Raw genomic sequence first — 18,003 nt, 5'->3', positions numbered from 1 at the left:
ATGCATCCTCAGGAAATCATCAGAACTTTTGACAAAATTGATTCTAAAGATGTAAAACAATAGCATCTGTAACAGGAAAAGATGGTATCAAAGTGAATGTATAACAATAGAGGTGAAGTTACATAAATTGGGGTACTTTCGTGCAAGTAAGTACTACCAGGTAGTCAATAAAAGCCATGTCCTAGAAAGCTGACTAAGGCAAATCTTCTCACAATATATTGCTAAATACAAGAAAACAAGGTCTAAAACATTTAAATACAACCTAAAACAATATGCTTCATGAAAGATGGCATTTGTGTATTACAGTACAGACTGCCAGTTCTTACCCAATATCCATTCTCCCCTTTACCAATAGTAATAGAACCCTAATACGTAGGGCACAGCAGTGTGCCCATCTAATAAAAACTGCATTTCCCCAGGTCACTTGTAGGTATGGGTGGTCAATGAAGCATAAAGTTGCTGAGTGCAAGTTGCCAAAAAACTCTTTCAAGAGGACTTAATTAGCTAGCAGCACCCTTGCCCCTGTCCTTCTTCGTGGGTGCAGAGGTCATAGTTAAAGCCCCAGCAGTCATCTTGCGACCATGAGGACAAAGGCTTCACACTGAAGATGGCACAGAGAGAGGGGAACTTGATACTATCTCAGAGCTCCTGTAACATCCCTGAACTTAACACTATGGATGAGGAGAGCCAAATGTTTTTCTTATGTAATGTTAAACGGTAAACAACAGTGGCTTTAAAAGCCACTATTTTTTCAGATTTTTTTGTTCTCTCAGCTGATTGGTATAATGCTACTGTGTGCGCGCGCGCGTGTGTGCGTGTGCGTGTGAGAAGAGGTGAGTCACGGGGCACTGCAGGGCTAGTCCCGTCCGCACAGCAGGAGATACTGGAGGATGTCCCTCGCCCTGTGGGCCTCTCACCTGTGGCACAGCTGCATCGCCTCTGCGGCCGCTGTGGCCTCATCCAGCAGGGACGCGTTGGCCATGTCCATGCCTGTGATGTCGCACACCATGGTCTGGTAGTTTAGTAAACTCTCCAGTCTTCCCTGAGACACTTCTGGCTGGTATGGAGTATACTGGGTGATCCTATGAAAGACACAAAAGGCCATGTCCAAACTGTGACTCCACTATTCAGAAAAATGTACAAAATGTCTTCACTTTGGAATTCAGTAATTGAAATTTAAGTTTTTGTGTTCTTTGAGAACTGTGGATCAGTCAGCTTCCCTTGAGAATTATATATCAGTAAGGAAGCTCAGACTTAAATCACAGTAACAATATTATCTTTTGTTTGGGCATATTCAGTACTTATGTTTCTTTCTATCTCTTTAAGGTACTTCTTAATCTTACATTTCTATTTTAATAACCTTATCATATGTGTTTTATTGTAAGCTGGTTCTTAAAATCCACTTGAGCTTACCTATGGTAATATAAACAGAAATTTTACTTCCTGTTATCTTTCTGCTAGCTAAAAGCCTATCTCAATCACAGTCCACAACAGGAAAGCATCTAAGAATCTACTATCTAATACTCAAACTGTTGTTTTATGGGGATCTTTGTTTAATACTAAGCAGGAGGAATTCTATGTGCTCCTAGGAAATTAACAGAGGTCTATTTAAGAATCTTGACTATTCAGGGGCACCTGGGTGGCTCAGTCGGTTAAGTGTCAGCCTTCAGCTCAGGTATGATCCCAGGGTCCTGGGATTGAGCCCCGCATCGGGCTCCCCACTCGGGGGGAAGCCTGCTTCTCCCTCTCCCTCTGCCTGATGCTCCCCGTTTGCGCTCTCTGTCAAATGAATAAATAAAATCTTAAAAAAAAAAGAATCCTGACTATTCAGTTATTAAGAGTCTGCAGAAGTTAACTCAAAATTCAAGGATATAAATGGTTAGAAGGCAGTATAGACATGAGTTTTAATATTATATCCTCTAGTTATTAGCCACAAATATTTCTTTAGGTATTTGAGTTAACACACTTAGTGCCTTCATACTTTTTTTCCATTCCTTCATTCACTCATCCTACAAATATTACTGCATGCCTGTAAGTGCCAAGAACTAGGATAGGTTCTGCTGACGATACATCATAAGCAAATGGATAACAGTCCCTGATTTCAAGAGTATACTGTAATGGGGAAAAAGAGACAATAAATAAATGAAATCATTTCAGAGTGATAAATATTTTAAAGAAAATAAAATCAGGTGGTATAATAGAGGACTTGTGACACAGCTGCTATCTTTTCACCAAGAATCCATTCACTCTACCAAAGTGGGTCAGACTGGGGACCATGCTCCCACACGTGATTGACATGGTTTCATAATTCTATTGTTTTTGTTCTTCTAAGCCAGAAAAGTATTAGGAAAAAATTTAGGCTTTTTTTTTCAAGCCTTATCCCTTTCTGTCTTGCTCTGGTAATCATGTGCAGGATATTTCTATCCTTTCTCTTTCCTTTTTGAAGGCTTTGAAATTAATACTTCATATATTTGAGGGGGAGTGGGTGGGGAAACTTGCCTTACCAAGCAGTAAAATGTCAAGACTTTGAAATGATCTTCCCGAAACTTTTATTGGCATAGTTGTGTGTGTGTGTACAGCAGAGTACATTTTTGCTTCAGTTAACTCCTTGAACTGCCTGGCTTAGCAACTGTAAATCAGTTTGCCAAATTCTAAGTGGGTGGTGAACTGGAATGAATGAGGCACACAATACATGTTGTAGGCAGAGTAGAAAAGGAATCCGAGTAGAATTGGGGTCATACAAAAGGCAAAGACAAGGAGTAATTGTGACCTCACATCAGATAAGACTTTCACACACAGCATAGCCTGACACCACAAAGACATGCTTAGATTGTCTGGCTAACATGAAGCTTTCATTTTACTCAGAGTCATTATTTTACATATAGACAGACACACAAACTTGCTCATGCACACACCCGAGCATACACATATTAGCTAGTCCATCCAATAAATGGGAAAGATTCAGTATACCCATAGACACAGAAAATACAATAGGAATAGAGAGAGCAATATTCCAGAGAATTCATCACAGCCTGGAATATTGAAAAATTAGTAACAACAATAGAAGAGCAACAAAACTAAGTGTCCATTGAAAAGAAAACAATTAAATAGACACTATGCATACATAATACTACACATTTATTGAAAATGATGTATAAAAGAATAATTTCTGACATGGAGATGCTCCTGATATATATTTAAAATGTACAGTGCCAAATACCATGATCCCATTTTTGTAAATTTGTAAAAACAAATGAACCAAAGTGTAAACAGTGTTTTTTCTCTGGGTGGTAAGATTAAAAGTAATTTTTACTTTCTTTTTATTGTATTCTGAATGTAAAAGACCTCAGCTACCATTTATTAACCATTTTCTGTGTCAGGAACTTATTTACAACCTTTTTCTGATTATCTTACACCTGTTTATTGTAAAAAGTTGGAAAACTCAGGTAGCTGTGGAGACAACAAAATCACCCATTATCCCAAAACTCCAAGATAACAACAGTTACCATTTACATGCTTTCTTTTCAATGTTTTTTTTTCTCTTTTGTGAAAGACACACTCAACTATCCTGCCCATCTTTCTGTTGTGCTGTCTGCCACTTGTTGATTTGTGACTTTTCTTTAAGATCCTTTTTTTCTCCAACTTTATTGAGATAATCAACAAAACAATATATATTTAAAGTGTACAAGGGCACCTGGGTGGCTCGTCAGTAGAGCATCCGACTTAATTTTAGGGTAGTGTGTTCAAGCCCCACATTGGGTGTGGAGTCTACTTAATAAAATAAGATAAATAAAATAAAATAAACGATATGATTTGATATACATATTTTGTTAGATGATTACCATAATAGGTAATTAATTTACTCTTTTCTATATCATAATCATATTTATATTTAAAATAAGATTATACTCTATGTAAAGTCTTCTGCCCTGATTTTATTTCTTAACATTATGCCATGGACAATTTCTAATAACTTTAATACTGTTCCACAACATAATTTTAATTGTTATGTGGCATTAAATCATCTTATTTACCATAATTTATTTAAGTCCCCTCAAATTAAATATTACTTTTGGTTTTAAATATCAGAACTAGTGTAATAGTAAACAGCCTTCTCTTTGTCTTATTTCCTTCAGGTAAATTCCTGGAAGTGGAATTCTGAATTGTATATGATAATTAATTTTAAGGTTCTCAGATATTGCCATGTTCCTCTCCAGAAAGATCATACCCTATACGTAACTCTCTTAAGTAGTATAGTGATTCACAGATTTCCCTGCATTATCATGATACTAGTACTAAGAAGCCCTGGGTTTCAACCTTAATTCTTTAATGTACTACCTGTGAATTGGGACAAGTAACTAAATCCCTCTCTTCCAATTTCTCCTGGTGATCAATGAAGATAACATCACCTATATCATAGGTTCTTAGCACTCAAAGGAGGTTAATATATACAAAGCATGTGGAACGGTAAAATCCTGCCCAAATATTAGTTGTCTTAAAAAGGTTTTTTTCCCCCTCTGTTTTGATCTTTAAGAGGATTCACTCATAGTTCTGTTCAGATATTATTAGATATTTGTATTCGGAAAGGGTTTTTTTCTGAAAATTTATCACATCTCATGTCAGCTTCACACTGCCTATTCTTCCTCCAACTAGATCCCCAAACAAACTAGTTTCTCTTCCTAAAAATTCTTATTCCTTCAATGCTGTGCCAATTCTCAAAGTAGAAACTGCAGGTCTTTTGAGCCCAAATCATGATCAATTCCCATTAGTCTTCCTTCCAATGTCCCATATCCACCCCTTTATCTTTGTTGCCTTACTGCCCTAATGCTGTGCTTAAAATAGGAACTTACTGAATATCTGTGGTGCAGAAGTGTGTAGTATTTGACTTCCCTGCTTAAATGGAGATGGCTCCCCATTACCTACAGGAAAAAACCCAAACCTCCCAAGCACAGTCCTCCATACCTGAGACTGCACTGTTCCTTTGATAACAGACTTTGAGATTTAATACTCTCTTCCCTCACCAACCTTTCTCACCTTACTCAACACTTTCATAAGCCCAAAGTTAGTCTGATGCTGATTAGCCTTTCTAAAGGTAGAGAGTTTTGTAATTGTTTTCTTGCAAAAATAAACATATGATCCCACTTCTTTTACTTACAGTCTACCCATTTTCTACACCACTAAAATATCAGGTATTAAAGGTCTTAACAAGCCTCTATTAAAAAACTCAAGCCAGTGAGTCTGAGGCCCAAGGACACTAACAAACCCTCATTTCAGGAGAAAAATGCTAACAGAGGGCCTGCTGTCATGTATGCAAAGGTTTAGTTGACTCAATTAGGCAAAATGTGGTGATTAAGAAAGTGTGTCTGTGATCTACATTTTCTGTATTTCTTTTTTTAAAAAAAGATTTTATTTTTAAATAATCTCTACATCCAACATGGGGCTCAAAATCTCAGTGCCAAGACCAAGAGTCACATGCTCTACCAACTAAGCCAGCCAGGCACCCCTACATTTTCTATATTTCAACTGACTATTTAACTCATTTCTATTTATAGATATATTTTAATATATTTTTAAAGCATCTGTACATCCAAGAAGGCATTTTGTCAGGCTCAAACAGGATGCTTGATATCTTCAACATGGCATTAACATTTATCCCAAAATAATCAGTATTTTCTGTGACTTTTGGGCTGTGACTTTCTTGTGAGATTGAGAAAGAATGAGGTATTGCAGTAGGACAAACATTCATAAGATTCTCTCATTTTAATCCCAGTGCCAAAGTTACACAAAACAGAAATAGCCACAAAGAAAATGTTAAGTCCTTTTATATTAAATACTGATGCTATCAGCAGTCAAAGTTTTGTTAACAGTGGGCCCCATAAAATAAAATTCTGGACCTGATGCAAGTTTTCTTGTAAGAGCCCAAATGTTTGTATTCTTTTGAAGCTATGTTGTCCATTTATTTTCACCTCACGTCACCGGAATTTGTTGGTGCCGTCTCTGTGGAAACCATTCAGAACAGAAGGGTGATACTGTGAAATCTCCTCACCCTCATGTGCACAGTCCTCCCTATCAGTGCTGGTGAGGTACAGTATTACCCTCTGGTTCAAATCAACTTTCAGTGAATGGAAAGGAGCAATATTTAAAATGCTCCCAAAAACCAGGACTGAAAAGCAAAAACAACATTGTCTTCCTCTCAAAATGCTGGCAGCTCCTAAAGTAAATTAACACATCCACTCACAGCCAGGAAGCAATATGGTGAATATTCTCTATGGCCACCAAGAGTGAAGGCCACAGGCCAGTATTCAGACAGCTAAAATGCTGCAGCTCATTCATGTACTTTTGAGGCTTATTTTGTAAGGAGAAAGACAGGCCATTCCCTTTTGAAATCAAACTTGGAGTTCAACCATGCAAACTTTTATCAGTACCACAGTGGGAAAGAAGCCTCAGCAATGCAAATATATTCGCACACACACCCAAAGCAAAAAAACTAGTTCTTTGATGGTTCTTTCCTTTCTCTTACTGATGAAGAAATGAAGCATACTGAAACTAAAAGCTCTGGCCAGGGATGGCAAGGCAGGAGTGATCAGGCCAACAGATCTGGCTCCTGTAATGATGGGACATGAGCAACTTCATCCAGGACAAGGCACTCTGGTCAACCAGGATTGTTTTGCTTCCCATCCATCCAGGCTGACCACCGCCCTACCCTAGACAAATGCTTTGTGCCTCAGAACTACAGGTCTGGACTTGAGGCAGCAGATGACGACGGTCTGAACTGATGGCCATACACATCAGCTCCTCACAGACTCAAATGCACAGAAACCAGTTATGCTTGTGGGTGGTATGATGGTAAGTGAATATAAGTTCACATGCCATAGTCGCCACAGTGGGTTTATTCCTGTACTAAGAACACTTTGTGCAAAGTTTGAGATTAAATAGGGTATCAGGTTTACTTTTCAAAATGCCAAAACTGAGGGCGCCTGGGTGGCTCAGTCGGTTAAGCGTCTGCCTTCGGCTCAGGTCATGATCTCAGGGTCCTGGGATCGAGCCCCACGTCAGGCTCCTTGCTCAGCGGGGAGTCTGCTTCTCCTTCTGCTCCTTCCCTCCCTCTTGTACTCTCTCTCTCTCAAATAAATAAAATCTTTTTAAAAAATGCCAAAACTGTCAAAAAGTTCGTATTCCTAGATGAGTCTGCATATTAGTGTGTGTGTGTGTGTGTGTATTAGAGATGGCTTGATGTTTTAAGGAGAGAATGAGGGAGCAGGGAGGGCATGAGCAGGAGCTCAGTGGAATCAGGGAAATGAAAAATTACAAAAATCAGGAAGGAGTGTAAAATTCATCTGGGTTTGCTAACTGGTGCTCATAGAAGTTAGGCTCCCACCCTGCACAGAGGCTGAGAGGGCCCTATCTTTAGGTGTTGACTACAACAAAACAGTAAAATTTTTTGGCAGCTTTGAGTTTTTTGCACAGGTACTTTCCTATTTTCTGTTTTTAAGGTAAAAAAATGGACTAATGGATGTCTCAATAGTCTGTCTTATGATGGTAGGTGGAGAGCCTCTTATATAAGGCAATTATTTATAAGAATTCTGATCACTGAGAATTCAAGTTAAATCTAACAAAATTTATTAAATAAAATATTTTACAAAAGATGCAAAGTGTTCAGCAATTTTTTAAGATTTATTGCGGTGGAGGATGTACTTGGGTATTTCAAAAGCTCATGTGGGGGCAATTTATGATTTCCCATAGAGAAGCCTACCTTCCCTTTACTATGTTGATTTTTTTATATATGCTAACCTGAAAGACAATCTTTACATCTTGCTCTAAATACCTTTGAATTACAGAGGCAATTGCTTATTCTGTCCTCACATAATATTGGTTGTACTAGAAATTAAAGTTACTCCTTATATCAAGTGCTATGCATTGAAACTTGTTTTTTAAATGTTAACTGGCACTGCGGTGCCTGGGTGGTTCAGCTGGGTGAGCGTCCGACTCTAGATTTCGGGTCAAGGAATGATCTCAGGTCCTGGGATCAAGCCCATGTCGGGCTCTGTGCTCAGTGTGTAGTCTGCTTGCGGTTCTCTCTCCCTCTGCCCCTCCCCCATTCATGCTTTCTATCTCTAAAATAAATAAAATCTTGAATAAATAAATAAATATTAAGTGGCACTGTGTATATTAATGTAAAACAATGTTAATTTACTCAACTTTCCAGCTTACACCGCCTGGGATATCCGTGTAAGATGCTAATTTTTATGAATTGTTATAGTTTCAGGTTATTTATAATACTTGATGTTTTGTAAAACTCAAATACTACTATACTGTATTTATGGACCAAATAAATGGCCTCTGCATACTTGTCATACATGCTTGCATAGTTAAAATGGTTATTTCTTTTTTTTTTTTTTTTGGCTCATTTATTTCTTTTTTTTTTTTATTCTTATGTTAATCCCCATACATTACATCATTAGTTCTAGATGAAGTGTTCCATGATTCATTGTTTGTGCATAACACCCAGTGCTCCATGCAGAACGTGCCCTCCTCAATACCCACCACCAGGCCAACCCATCCTCCCACCCCCCTCCCCTCTAGAACCCCCAGCCTGTTTTTCAGAGTAAAATGGTTATTTCTTACACCAACTAACTGAAAGAAAAAAGTCATCTAGGAATTATTGCCTCCCCACTCCATTTCTATGCTAGAAATAAGTGCACACATTCCTTTTGAGACTAAGTTCTCAATTGAAATAAAGTTTCAATTTAAAGATGCTGGTGTATACAGTGATGCTGATCCAAAAACAAGAAAAAGAAAGGCCCCATCTTTCCTCCTCTACAGTCAGACAATATTTCCCAATGGGCAGAGAAGCAGATGGGCTGGTCTTTGGAGCCAGGACTTCTCCCTGACAAAAATATCCAAGGTGTTGAGATGTGAACCTCTGTTTTGTTCTTTCTGTCATACAGCCAACTACTGTACATATGAGATGTGGGATGAGAACAGATCACACACCTGAGGATGTGCGGCTCAGCCCTTTCTTTTGCTGTTTCTAGAAGAGCCTGTTCACAGAATACATATGTTCTCTTTCTCTACAAAGTGCTAAGTAATAAACCGGATATTTTAATCTCCATTTACCTGCTACTACATCTGCTTTTTCAATTGGTCATGTACAGAATATAAGGAGGGGGTGGTGATAAAGGATACTCTTAAAATCCTGAGAAGATAATGGACTAAGATTCTGACTCACTGAGTAAGCTCAGACATAATCTTTAAAAAAAAAAAAAAAAAAGACATAGCCTTAAAATCCCAGTGTCTCCAAAGAATAAAGCCCTGAATCTGCCCACCGACAAGTTGACATCTTGCTCAATATGCTTACAAAGACAGAACAGACATTAAATTAGAGAGGACGAGATTACCAGCATCCACATTTTAGAGCTCTAAAATTTTTTATGGGAATAAAAGTGGAAAGAAACTCTATATTTCCTCTACATTTGAGTAAGGAAATTTCCCAAGCCAGAGAAAACCAAGTAGGTTCTTGGAGGTTAGAGACAACACAGGAGTGTAGATGTCAGTGTATAAGTTCTGATACTCCAAGGGGTAAGGAGGTGTGGCGAAACTGGGAGAATCATGCAAATCAGAACATAGTAGTCTTGTTTTCAATCTAATAATACATTACCATCCTGCATTCTCCAGTAAATTCCGTAAAATCGTCTGTGGCACGAAGCAGTTATAATAGCCCATGCCCATATACGATCTCCAGATCTGGTTTTTGCTGGAAATGGCATGCAGAGTTGTAAGGATTTCATTTTCACCTGATTATAAGAAAGAGAGAAATATTACAGACAGAAAACATCTCAAAAGAGAGTTCCAATTATAGTTTAAGACCTTTGTTTTCTTTGAATATATATATGAAAACAGCTATATGAAAATATAAGAATCAATCCCCCAGCAATACTAAGTACTCTATGCAGAAAACTAAAAAATCCCAAAACAGCACTCAATTACCCTCCAGTTTGGTTCCTCGTAATTTTTTTTTTTTGGCTCTTCTTTTTTTTGGCTTTGTTAGAATTGCCCAATTATAATACTTGCCTCATTCTGAGAGTCTTCTGTTCCCTTTACATTTCTGTGGTGTTTACACCAAATAATCCTGCTTTCTTGGCGTGCCTTGGTGGCTCAGTCAGTTTAAGTGTTGGACTCTTGCTCAGCACAGCTTCTGCTTGTCCCTTTCCCTCTGCTCCTTCCCCGCCCCCCCTCAAATAAATAAATAAAATATTTTTTAAAATTCTGCTTTCTCTTATTAAAATGTTGTTTTCCCTTTTAAATTGCCTTATACCAATATAGGTATAAGTCTTAATACATGACCTATATTTTTCTCTAAAACTCCTCTACTAACTCTGATGTTTTTTCCTTTGTGTCACTTAAAAGACTACTTACAAAAAGGCCTTCACCCAACAGTATAAAGTATCAGTTGTAATAAAAGATGCAGTTTTCTTTTTTTTTTTTTAAAGATTTTATTTATTTGACAGAGAGAGACACAGCGAGAGAAGGAACACAAGCAGGGGGAGTGGGAGAGGGAGAAGCAGGCTTCCCGCAGAGCGGGGAGCCCGACGCGGGGCTCGACCCCAGGACCCTGGGCTCATGACCTGAACCGAAGGCAGACGCTTAACGACTGAGCCACCCAGGCGCCCCTAAAAGATGCAGTTTTAACCAGCATTCCCATTAGGACTCTTTGATAATTAAGAAGGAATAATAAAAGTTCTTGGATGCAGGTGACCAAATGACCTATTTGAGGTCATTCATATAATAACAACAAAATCTGACTTCTGAGCATTACTCTTGGCCAGGAATTGTACCAAATGCTTTTCATGCAGCTCAGGAATCTGAGGCATGCACAGATCACTTGCCTGAGGCTACATGGCTTCACATTGAATGGTTACAACCCAGTCTGTCTAATTCCAGATCCTACACTTTCCCCGCTGGGCCAGGTACAGACCTGCTACAGGTATGGCACTTACACTGAAAGACAGTTTCTAGATCAAATGACCTTACATGGTTCTTTCTCTGCCCTTCTGCATAAAGATACATCATTCTGCTAAAAATTTAACTACTTGGTCAAATGTCTGGCTCCTTTACGATCTTCTCAGGGATTCAGTCACTTAAATCTTAGAATTGTCTGATTTTATTGTTACTATATCAGAGAAAAATCTATATACAGCAGTCTCTAAAATGGCAAACTAGCTAAGAGGATGCTTCACTTTGTTTTAATCCTACTGAACTCTATGTAAATACTACTCTCATTAATCCTTCTTTATCCTCAAAGAAAACACTTTTACCCTCCATCCCACCTTCCCACTCCATATGCTTTCACAAGAAATAAGTTCACAAGAGATGTGTCATTTTGCCAGACTAGGTTAAGGAAAGAGAAGACAGTTTTGTAAGTATCAGTTTCATGAGTAAATGTCATCCAACTGCCTTTTGACAGACAATCTTACCTTCTTCCATTGAAAGTTTAGGAAATGTAAGTGAAAGTTCAATAAACCAGTATCTGAGGAGATATGCAAGTGCGGCATCCTTAGGAGCAATCGTGCAAGAAACCCAATCACTTCCCAAAGCGTCCTTCTGAGAGGTTGATTGAGAACCCATTACCAGCTGGGATTGACTAGCAGTTTTTGGTAGGCACACAATTCAACAAGGCCAACTCCAATTAAGATCTTGTGTAAGACGGATCCCTGTTCCATATTATGTCATGAGGACAAAAGGTCTAGCTCCCAAATGAGAATGGTCTGTGAAGGGCTTTATCTGTCAAATCAAGAGTTTAATCTTTAGGAATAATAGAGTAATGAATAATATGATCTTTCCTACATTATAGAAAGATAATTATTGATATGGTGGCTAGGTCAGAGGGGAGACCCTGGAAACAGGGAGATATGGTAAGAAGCTAGTACAGGAGGGAGATGGAAAAAGGAGTGTTGTGAATTGAACTGTGTCCTCTAAAAAGATATGTTGAAGTCCTAACCCCTGGTACCTGTGAACGTGATCTTATTCGGAAATAGGGTTTTAACGATGTAATCAAGTTAAGATGAACATATGCTATATTAGGGTCAGTCCTAATTCATGACTGCTGCCCTATAAGAAAAGGGAAATGTGGACACAGAGCCACACATATGAGGACAACACCATTTGAGGACAGAAGCACTATGGGATCAAGTTTTGCTTCTCAAGCTTGACTTTTTCGTATTTACCTTCTTTTGGGAACAAAGTGAGTTAAACAAATGAGCAGTCCTCTGTACACCAAGGACACACTAATGGACACTCTTGAGTCATCAAGAGTAGGGTGGGTTCTTGGCTATGCTTCTGAAATGCTTCCCATTTACTCCAGAGCAAACCCCACAGCAGTGCACATTCTTCTCTTCCTTCCAACCTGACAAAAACAGCTTCCTCCTGTAAACAGGCCCAATTCCAGTAACTGCCTTCCTTAATGTGAATGGCCATGAAACTAACCAGGGGGGGAAATGAGACAGAAAGAGAAAGGGACAGTGTGTCATTCTCCAAATGCTTGCCTACAGTCAGTCACTGTGCATTCTTGTGCACCCCCAGCCACAGAAGTCCTCAAGTTGTCCTTCAGGAATTCAAGCAATAATTTCTTTTCTTACGGAATAAATGCCTGCTTTTGACCTTGTTTATTCCTCTGCCTCTGAGCATTGCATAATGCCCTGGTTCTAATGTACCAAGAACAGAGTTCAGTGACCTCGGCACCACTCTCTAAGAATCCACAGGTGGATCTCACGCTGTTCCTCTTCACAGAATTCAGAATGAATGATTTCTCCTTACATAATTCCACATAAGAGACTTTCTAATAGCAGCTCCCTTGTCACCAGCACCTAAAATATCAAGCAGGGCTTTGTACCAACCACTACACCAAATAAATACTTTCTAACAGGAATAAACCAATTTAGCTATTAAATAGTCAATGCACTCTAGGCCCAGGCTTTTGTTTTTTTCAAGATTTTATTTATTTGACAGAGAGCACAAGCAGAGGGAACACAAGCAGGGGGAGTGGGTGAGGGAGAAGCAGGCTTCCCGCTGAGCAGGGAGCCCGATGCGGGGCTCGATCCCAGGACCCTGGGATCATGACCTGAGCTGAAGGCAGCCGCTTAACCAACTGAGTCACCCAGGTGTTCCTAGGCCCAGGTTTTAATTTTCCATGTATGTGAATTTTAACAAGAATAGAAAAAATGTCATTAGAAAAGACAGGCAGGCTGTACTGAGTGCATACACACATTGTTCCCCACCCTTAAGCCTTATCCCTAACATATAACCCTATGGTTACTTTTTGTGTCAATTATATGAAAAAAATGTATCCATGCTTTGTTTTTGGTTTTTGGCAATCTTAAAATATTAGGCCTAAGTTTCCAGAGAAAGTATATATGATTCTGCCGTTTATATTAAAAAAGGAATAAATACATATGCATATGCTATGTATTAACAGAATATCTATGGAATGATTCTCAAGAAACTGATAGGAGGAGACTGAAGGAGTCTTGCTTTCTCAAAACCGACATATCTTTCCGTTTTTAAATTTTGGACAATATACCTGTTATTCAAAAATTAAAAATTCAATTAAAATGTTATGCACAGAACAAAATCCTCCTTGTGAAATATATGAGTGCAGACAGCTGTCAGTCCCCACAGTGGCCAAAAGTCCACAGAGAATTTTCTGGAAGTCAGAACAACAGCCACTCAAACCAGCGTCGGAGTCTCCCTCCCACTCCCTGCCCTTCGTGTACTTGGCAAGATACTCAGAAAAGGTCTCCAAGGAAATCATCAGGACTGAAAACCAACACAATCATATTTGAATTTGCCCAGAAAGGCCTTTTTCTGCCAGAGGCTGAAAGGGAAAGCTGGGGCCAGAATGTTAGGACAGAGACTGCCTTAGCATATTTTTCTTGCCAACCTGCAGATCCTTGGCTTCAAAGCTACTCAGAAAACCATGGGGTGGGGTCAAGGGTCTCAATCAAGATAAACAGACCATGAATGACAGCACTTGTCAGGACATTTTCTGATTTTCTCAGTGGAACCTGGAATTTGCATACAAATTCCATTGTAATTTATAGCCTTTCTGTAGCATCACCTAATCATTTGCAGCACCCCTCTCCTCCCCCCATAACAGCCTGACTTAAACCCACTTACCTAGCCCATAAACCCTACTCCCTCTCATTTGTCAAATTTCCTCCCCCAACAAAGGACAGTTTCACAACCAAAGTCTGTGAATCACAGAATTTCTTCATTCCAGGAAGGTAAACCAATCTGTAAGCTCTGGGTAGTGTAGAATAAGGACATGGAAACTCTTCAGATTGAAAACTCTTTGAGACTCAGAGGGGCACCCGCCCTATGTGACAAGATGTGGTTGGGACAGGACAATGCAGGCCTGACTGGGGCTATGATCCACCTGACCCTAATCCTGCCAGGTTCTTCCCCATCTTATTGCTCAGTTAATTAACATCCCATTGCACCCAGCCCCTCATTACCTCCAGGGGCACCTCCAAAGCCAAAAGGAGCTGAGGCATGTCCCTACAGCCCTTCTTGTTCACCCAAAAGAAATACAGGTTCAAGATCTTAATACTAGCTGTAAGAAAATGAGAACAACATCCCACAGTGGGGAAGTGGGGACAAGAGGCACGATGTCTGTTATTTTCCCCCTGGTCTTGGGTCACAGTACTTTCTACGGGAGGCCTCCTCTATCACCTCTCTTCATTTAATCTATGAACATTTTTTTTTATTATGTTCAGTTAGCCACCATACAGTACATCATTAGTTTTTGATGTAGTGTTCCATGATTCATTAGTTGCGTATAACACCCAGTGCTCATCACAACACGTGCATTTTTTAAAGAAATGTACAGAGAAACATTGCAATTCACGTTTATCTGGAATACCAGTTTACCTATATAATCAGGCCAAATGGTAAGTTTTAAATGAGAATCAGGGTGGAAGTCCTGGAGTATTTGTCAGCCAGCAGAGCAAAAACAAGAAGGGAAGGATATGTTCTAGGAGTCCAACTCAAACAATTTAACATGCTTGCAGGAAAGAGATAATTTTTTATAGATGAAAGGAATAGGCATAGGGAGAAAGTTATAGTCCAACCCAGAATCTCACCCACTAAATTATAATCTCTTGGGGTGCCTGGGTGGCTTTAGTCATTGGGCGTCTGCCTTCGGTTTGGGGTCATGATCCCAGGGTCCTAGGATCGAGCCCCGCTTCGGGCTTCCTGCTCGGCAGGAAGCCTGCTTCTCCCTCTCCCACTCCCCCTGCTTGTGTTCCCTCTCTCGCTCTCTCTCTGTCAAATAAATAAATAAAATCTTTAAAAAAAATAAATTATAATCTCTTTGTGAGGAGGGGCATAGCAGGTTGTTAGGCACATAGTAAATGCTCAGAAAATACAGGTGAATAAAGGTATAGCAATGAAAACTCGCCTAAATATCTAGCTCAATATTCACAATAATCACCCATCACAGAATCTCATGATGACAAAGCAATGCACAAACTGTTCTCATGTTTAGTTCAAATGCATCCTTAAAAGTATGGGCTTCAGAGAAACATTTATAAATGGAAAACCCACAGCTATTAAGTTCTGTGAAATAACACAGTGCATTAATTAATACAATAATTTCAGAGTTTTAGAAATTTTATTTCCTCATTGTTTAATCAGTATGTTGATGATGTGGGCATTGAGAATCCTTACTAAAATTCTGTTTGCATTTTTATAAAAATACTTTTGGGGGGGGTTAAGCATCCACTACTTGGATGCTCACAATAGCTGTTTTGAACCTTATCCACTTTTCTCTAATGTTCAGTCTCATGTTTCCTGTCTCTCACTCACATCACCAGACAGGCAACCCCTCAACTCTTCTTACTTCTGAGTGTCCTTACATCCTCAGGTGGACTTTACTCCCTCTTATGCCTAAGAAAGGCCCAGAATATGCGAGTAGGGTCCACAACCCCCTGCCTGAAAATTTATCCTCCAGCTTCTTTAATTACTTCACTTCAGACAGCTCTGCCTCCTTTTACATGCTCTATTTCCCAGCATCCTGACTTCCACTTTTCTCCCCATATTCCATCCCTAGGACATCTCACTCCCATGAATTCATTTAGAAGACTCACTAAATCTGGAACTCCATCTCTCATCTCTCTCTCTTGAGCTCTAGACTCATTATTTCCAACTATTGTTTCAACATTTCCAAATGCATGTTCCATGAACACCTCAAACAATTCTGCTCAAACATTCATGATCTCTCCTTCCTCCAGAACCCTCTGCTTCTCCCTGTTTCCTGTTAATGACATTACTATCACCTCGAGAGACTCAGCCTAGAAATTGACAGCCCACCTGTTGCCCCTCTGGATCAACCACCATGTTTATACTAAAACCGTAATCCCCGGGGCGCCTGGGTGGCTCAGTTGGTTAAGCGACTGCCTTCGGCTCAGGTCATGATCCTGGAGTCCCGGGATCGAGTCCCGCATCGGGCTCCTTGCTCGGCAGGGAGTCTGCTTCTCCCTCTGACCCTCCTCCCTCTCATGCTCTCTGTCTCTCATTCTCTCTGTCTCAAATAAATAAATAAAATCTTAAAAAAAAAAAAACCGTAATCCCCATAGGCTGCTCCCAGCCAATTACTAAGAACAGCAAGAGAACTAATGCAGACCCATTCTTGCAAGATGTGGGAACCCTCCCATGGGTGACTTTAGCTCAAGGACTCCCATTTGACCAAAACTTTCTTAGATCTGTGCTTGCAGCCTAAGATTTTCCTAGCCATTCCTCCCCTTCTCTCTCCCCTTCCACCAGGGTCAGACCTCACAGTCCAAAGACTCCCCTGCCTTCTCCTGTTCCCACTCCCAATAAATTTCTTGCATATCTAATATCATCCTGGTGAGTACATTTTGGTGGATCTGAACTAATGCACATTTCACCTCTAAACTTTCCAACAATCTCCCAGCTGGTCCCCTTGCCTCTGATCTCAGAGGCACTCTGCAAAACACAATCATGTCATTTCCCTCTGTAATAACTGTTAATGTCTTCTCATTACAGAGACAAAACAAATTCCTTATCATGGCTCTGAGCCCTCTATATATTGTTTTCAGTGCCTTTCTGCAGACATGTTCTACATACACAGTCATTCACCATATCCCTCAAATAACCATGCCTCTGCTCATGCCTTAATATCAGCCAAAGCATTCATCCTATTTACAGATTTTACTGCTACTCAATATCTATCTCCCTATTAGTTATAACCTATAGTCAGGGATCATATCTTTATCATCTTTTACCTCTTGACTCTTACCCTCAGTGACTGAAACAGTATGTTATCTCCAATAGAAGCTTCTCAATAAATAAGAAAGGAAAGAAGATGGAGGAAGTTATAGAAATAGATTTGATGATAGTAGCTTATAACCCACTGGTGACAAAGGTGAGTGGGGTGCCACATTTAGTGTGTAGGCAAATGGTCCTGTGTACCTTAATACTCCTTAGCAGTAACACTCTATTTATGATACAGTATGACTGATTTCATTGATAGCATTGAATATTTTTATTTTTATTTTTTTAAAGATTTTATTTATTTGACAGAGAGATAGAAGAGCACAAGCAGAGGGAATGGCAGAGGGAGAGGGAGAAGCAGGCTCTGCACTGAGCAGGGAACCCGATGCGGGACTTGATCCCAGGACCCTGACTGAGATCATGACCTGAGCAGAAGGCAGACGCTTAACCATCTGAGCCACCCAGGCGCCCAATAGCATTGAATATTTTTAAAAGTTAAATAAAAATCATTGTAAATTTAAGATAGGAAGTATGTGCTAATTTGGATGAATGTGGCAGTTTTTAAAAAAATGTCTGCAGGGAAAAAAATGTCTGCAGGATGTTTTTAGGGCAGTGAAACTATTCTGTATAATACTTAGAGGTGGATACATGTCATTATACATTCCTCCAAATCCAAAGAATGTACAACACTAAGAGTGAACCTTAATGTAAACT

At 39.5% G+C, this 18,003-nt stretch overlaps 1 protein-coding gene across 3 annotated transcripts in view; it reads right to left on the bottom strand.

The window, feature by feature from the left end:
* The window catches only part of GLDC (glycine decarboxylase), a 96,338-nt gene that overhangs the window by 66,487 nt on the left and 11,848 nt on the right, over window positions 1-18,003 (bottom strand). For all 3 annotated transcript variants that reach the window (XR_014139978.1, XM_081802965.1, XM_081802964.1), the window contains exons 3-4: window positions 9,659-9,794; window positions 918-1,082 (exon numbers count right to left, since the gene is read on the bottom strand). Coding sequence is in view for 2 of the 3 variants with exons in the window: in XM_081802965.1 (XP_081659091.1) it covers window positions 918-1,082; window positions 9,659-9,794 (301 nt within the window). In the remaining variant the exon portion in view is untranslated. The remainder of the gene's footprint in view (window positions 1-917; window positions 1,083-9,658; window positions 9,795-18,003) is intronic.

The sequence above is a fragment of the Leptonychotes weddellii genome, chromosome 14 (assembly GCF_054177405.1).
Source record: "Leptonychotes weddellii isolate Sample4059 chromosome 14, ASM5417740v2, whole genome shotgun sequence".
NCBI lineage: Eukaryota > Metazoa > Chordata > Mammalia > Carnivora > Phocidae > Leptonychotes > Leptonychotes weddellii.
This window is presented reverse-complemented; position numbering and strand designations above follow the sequence as displayed.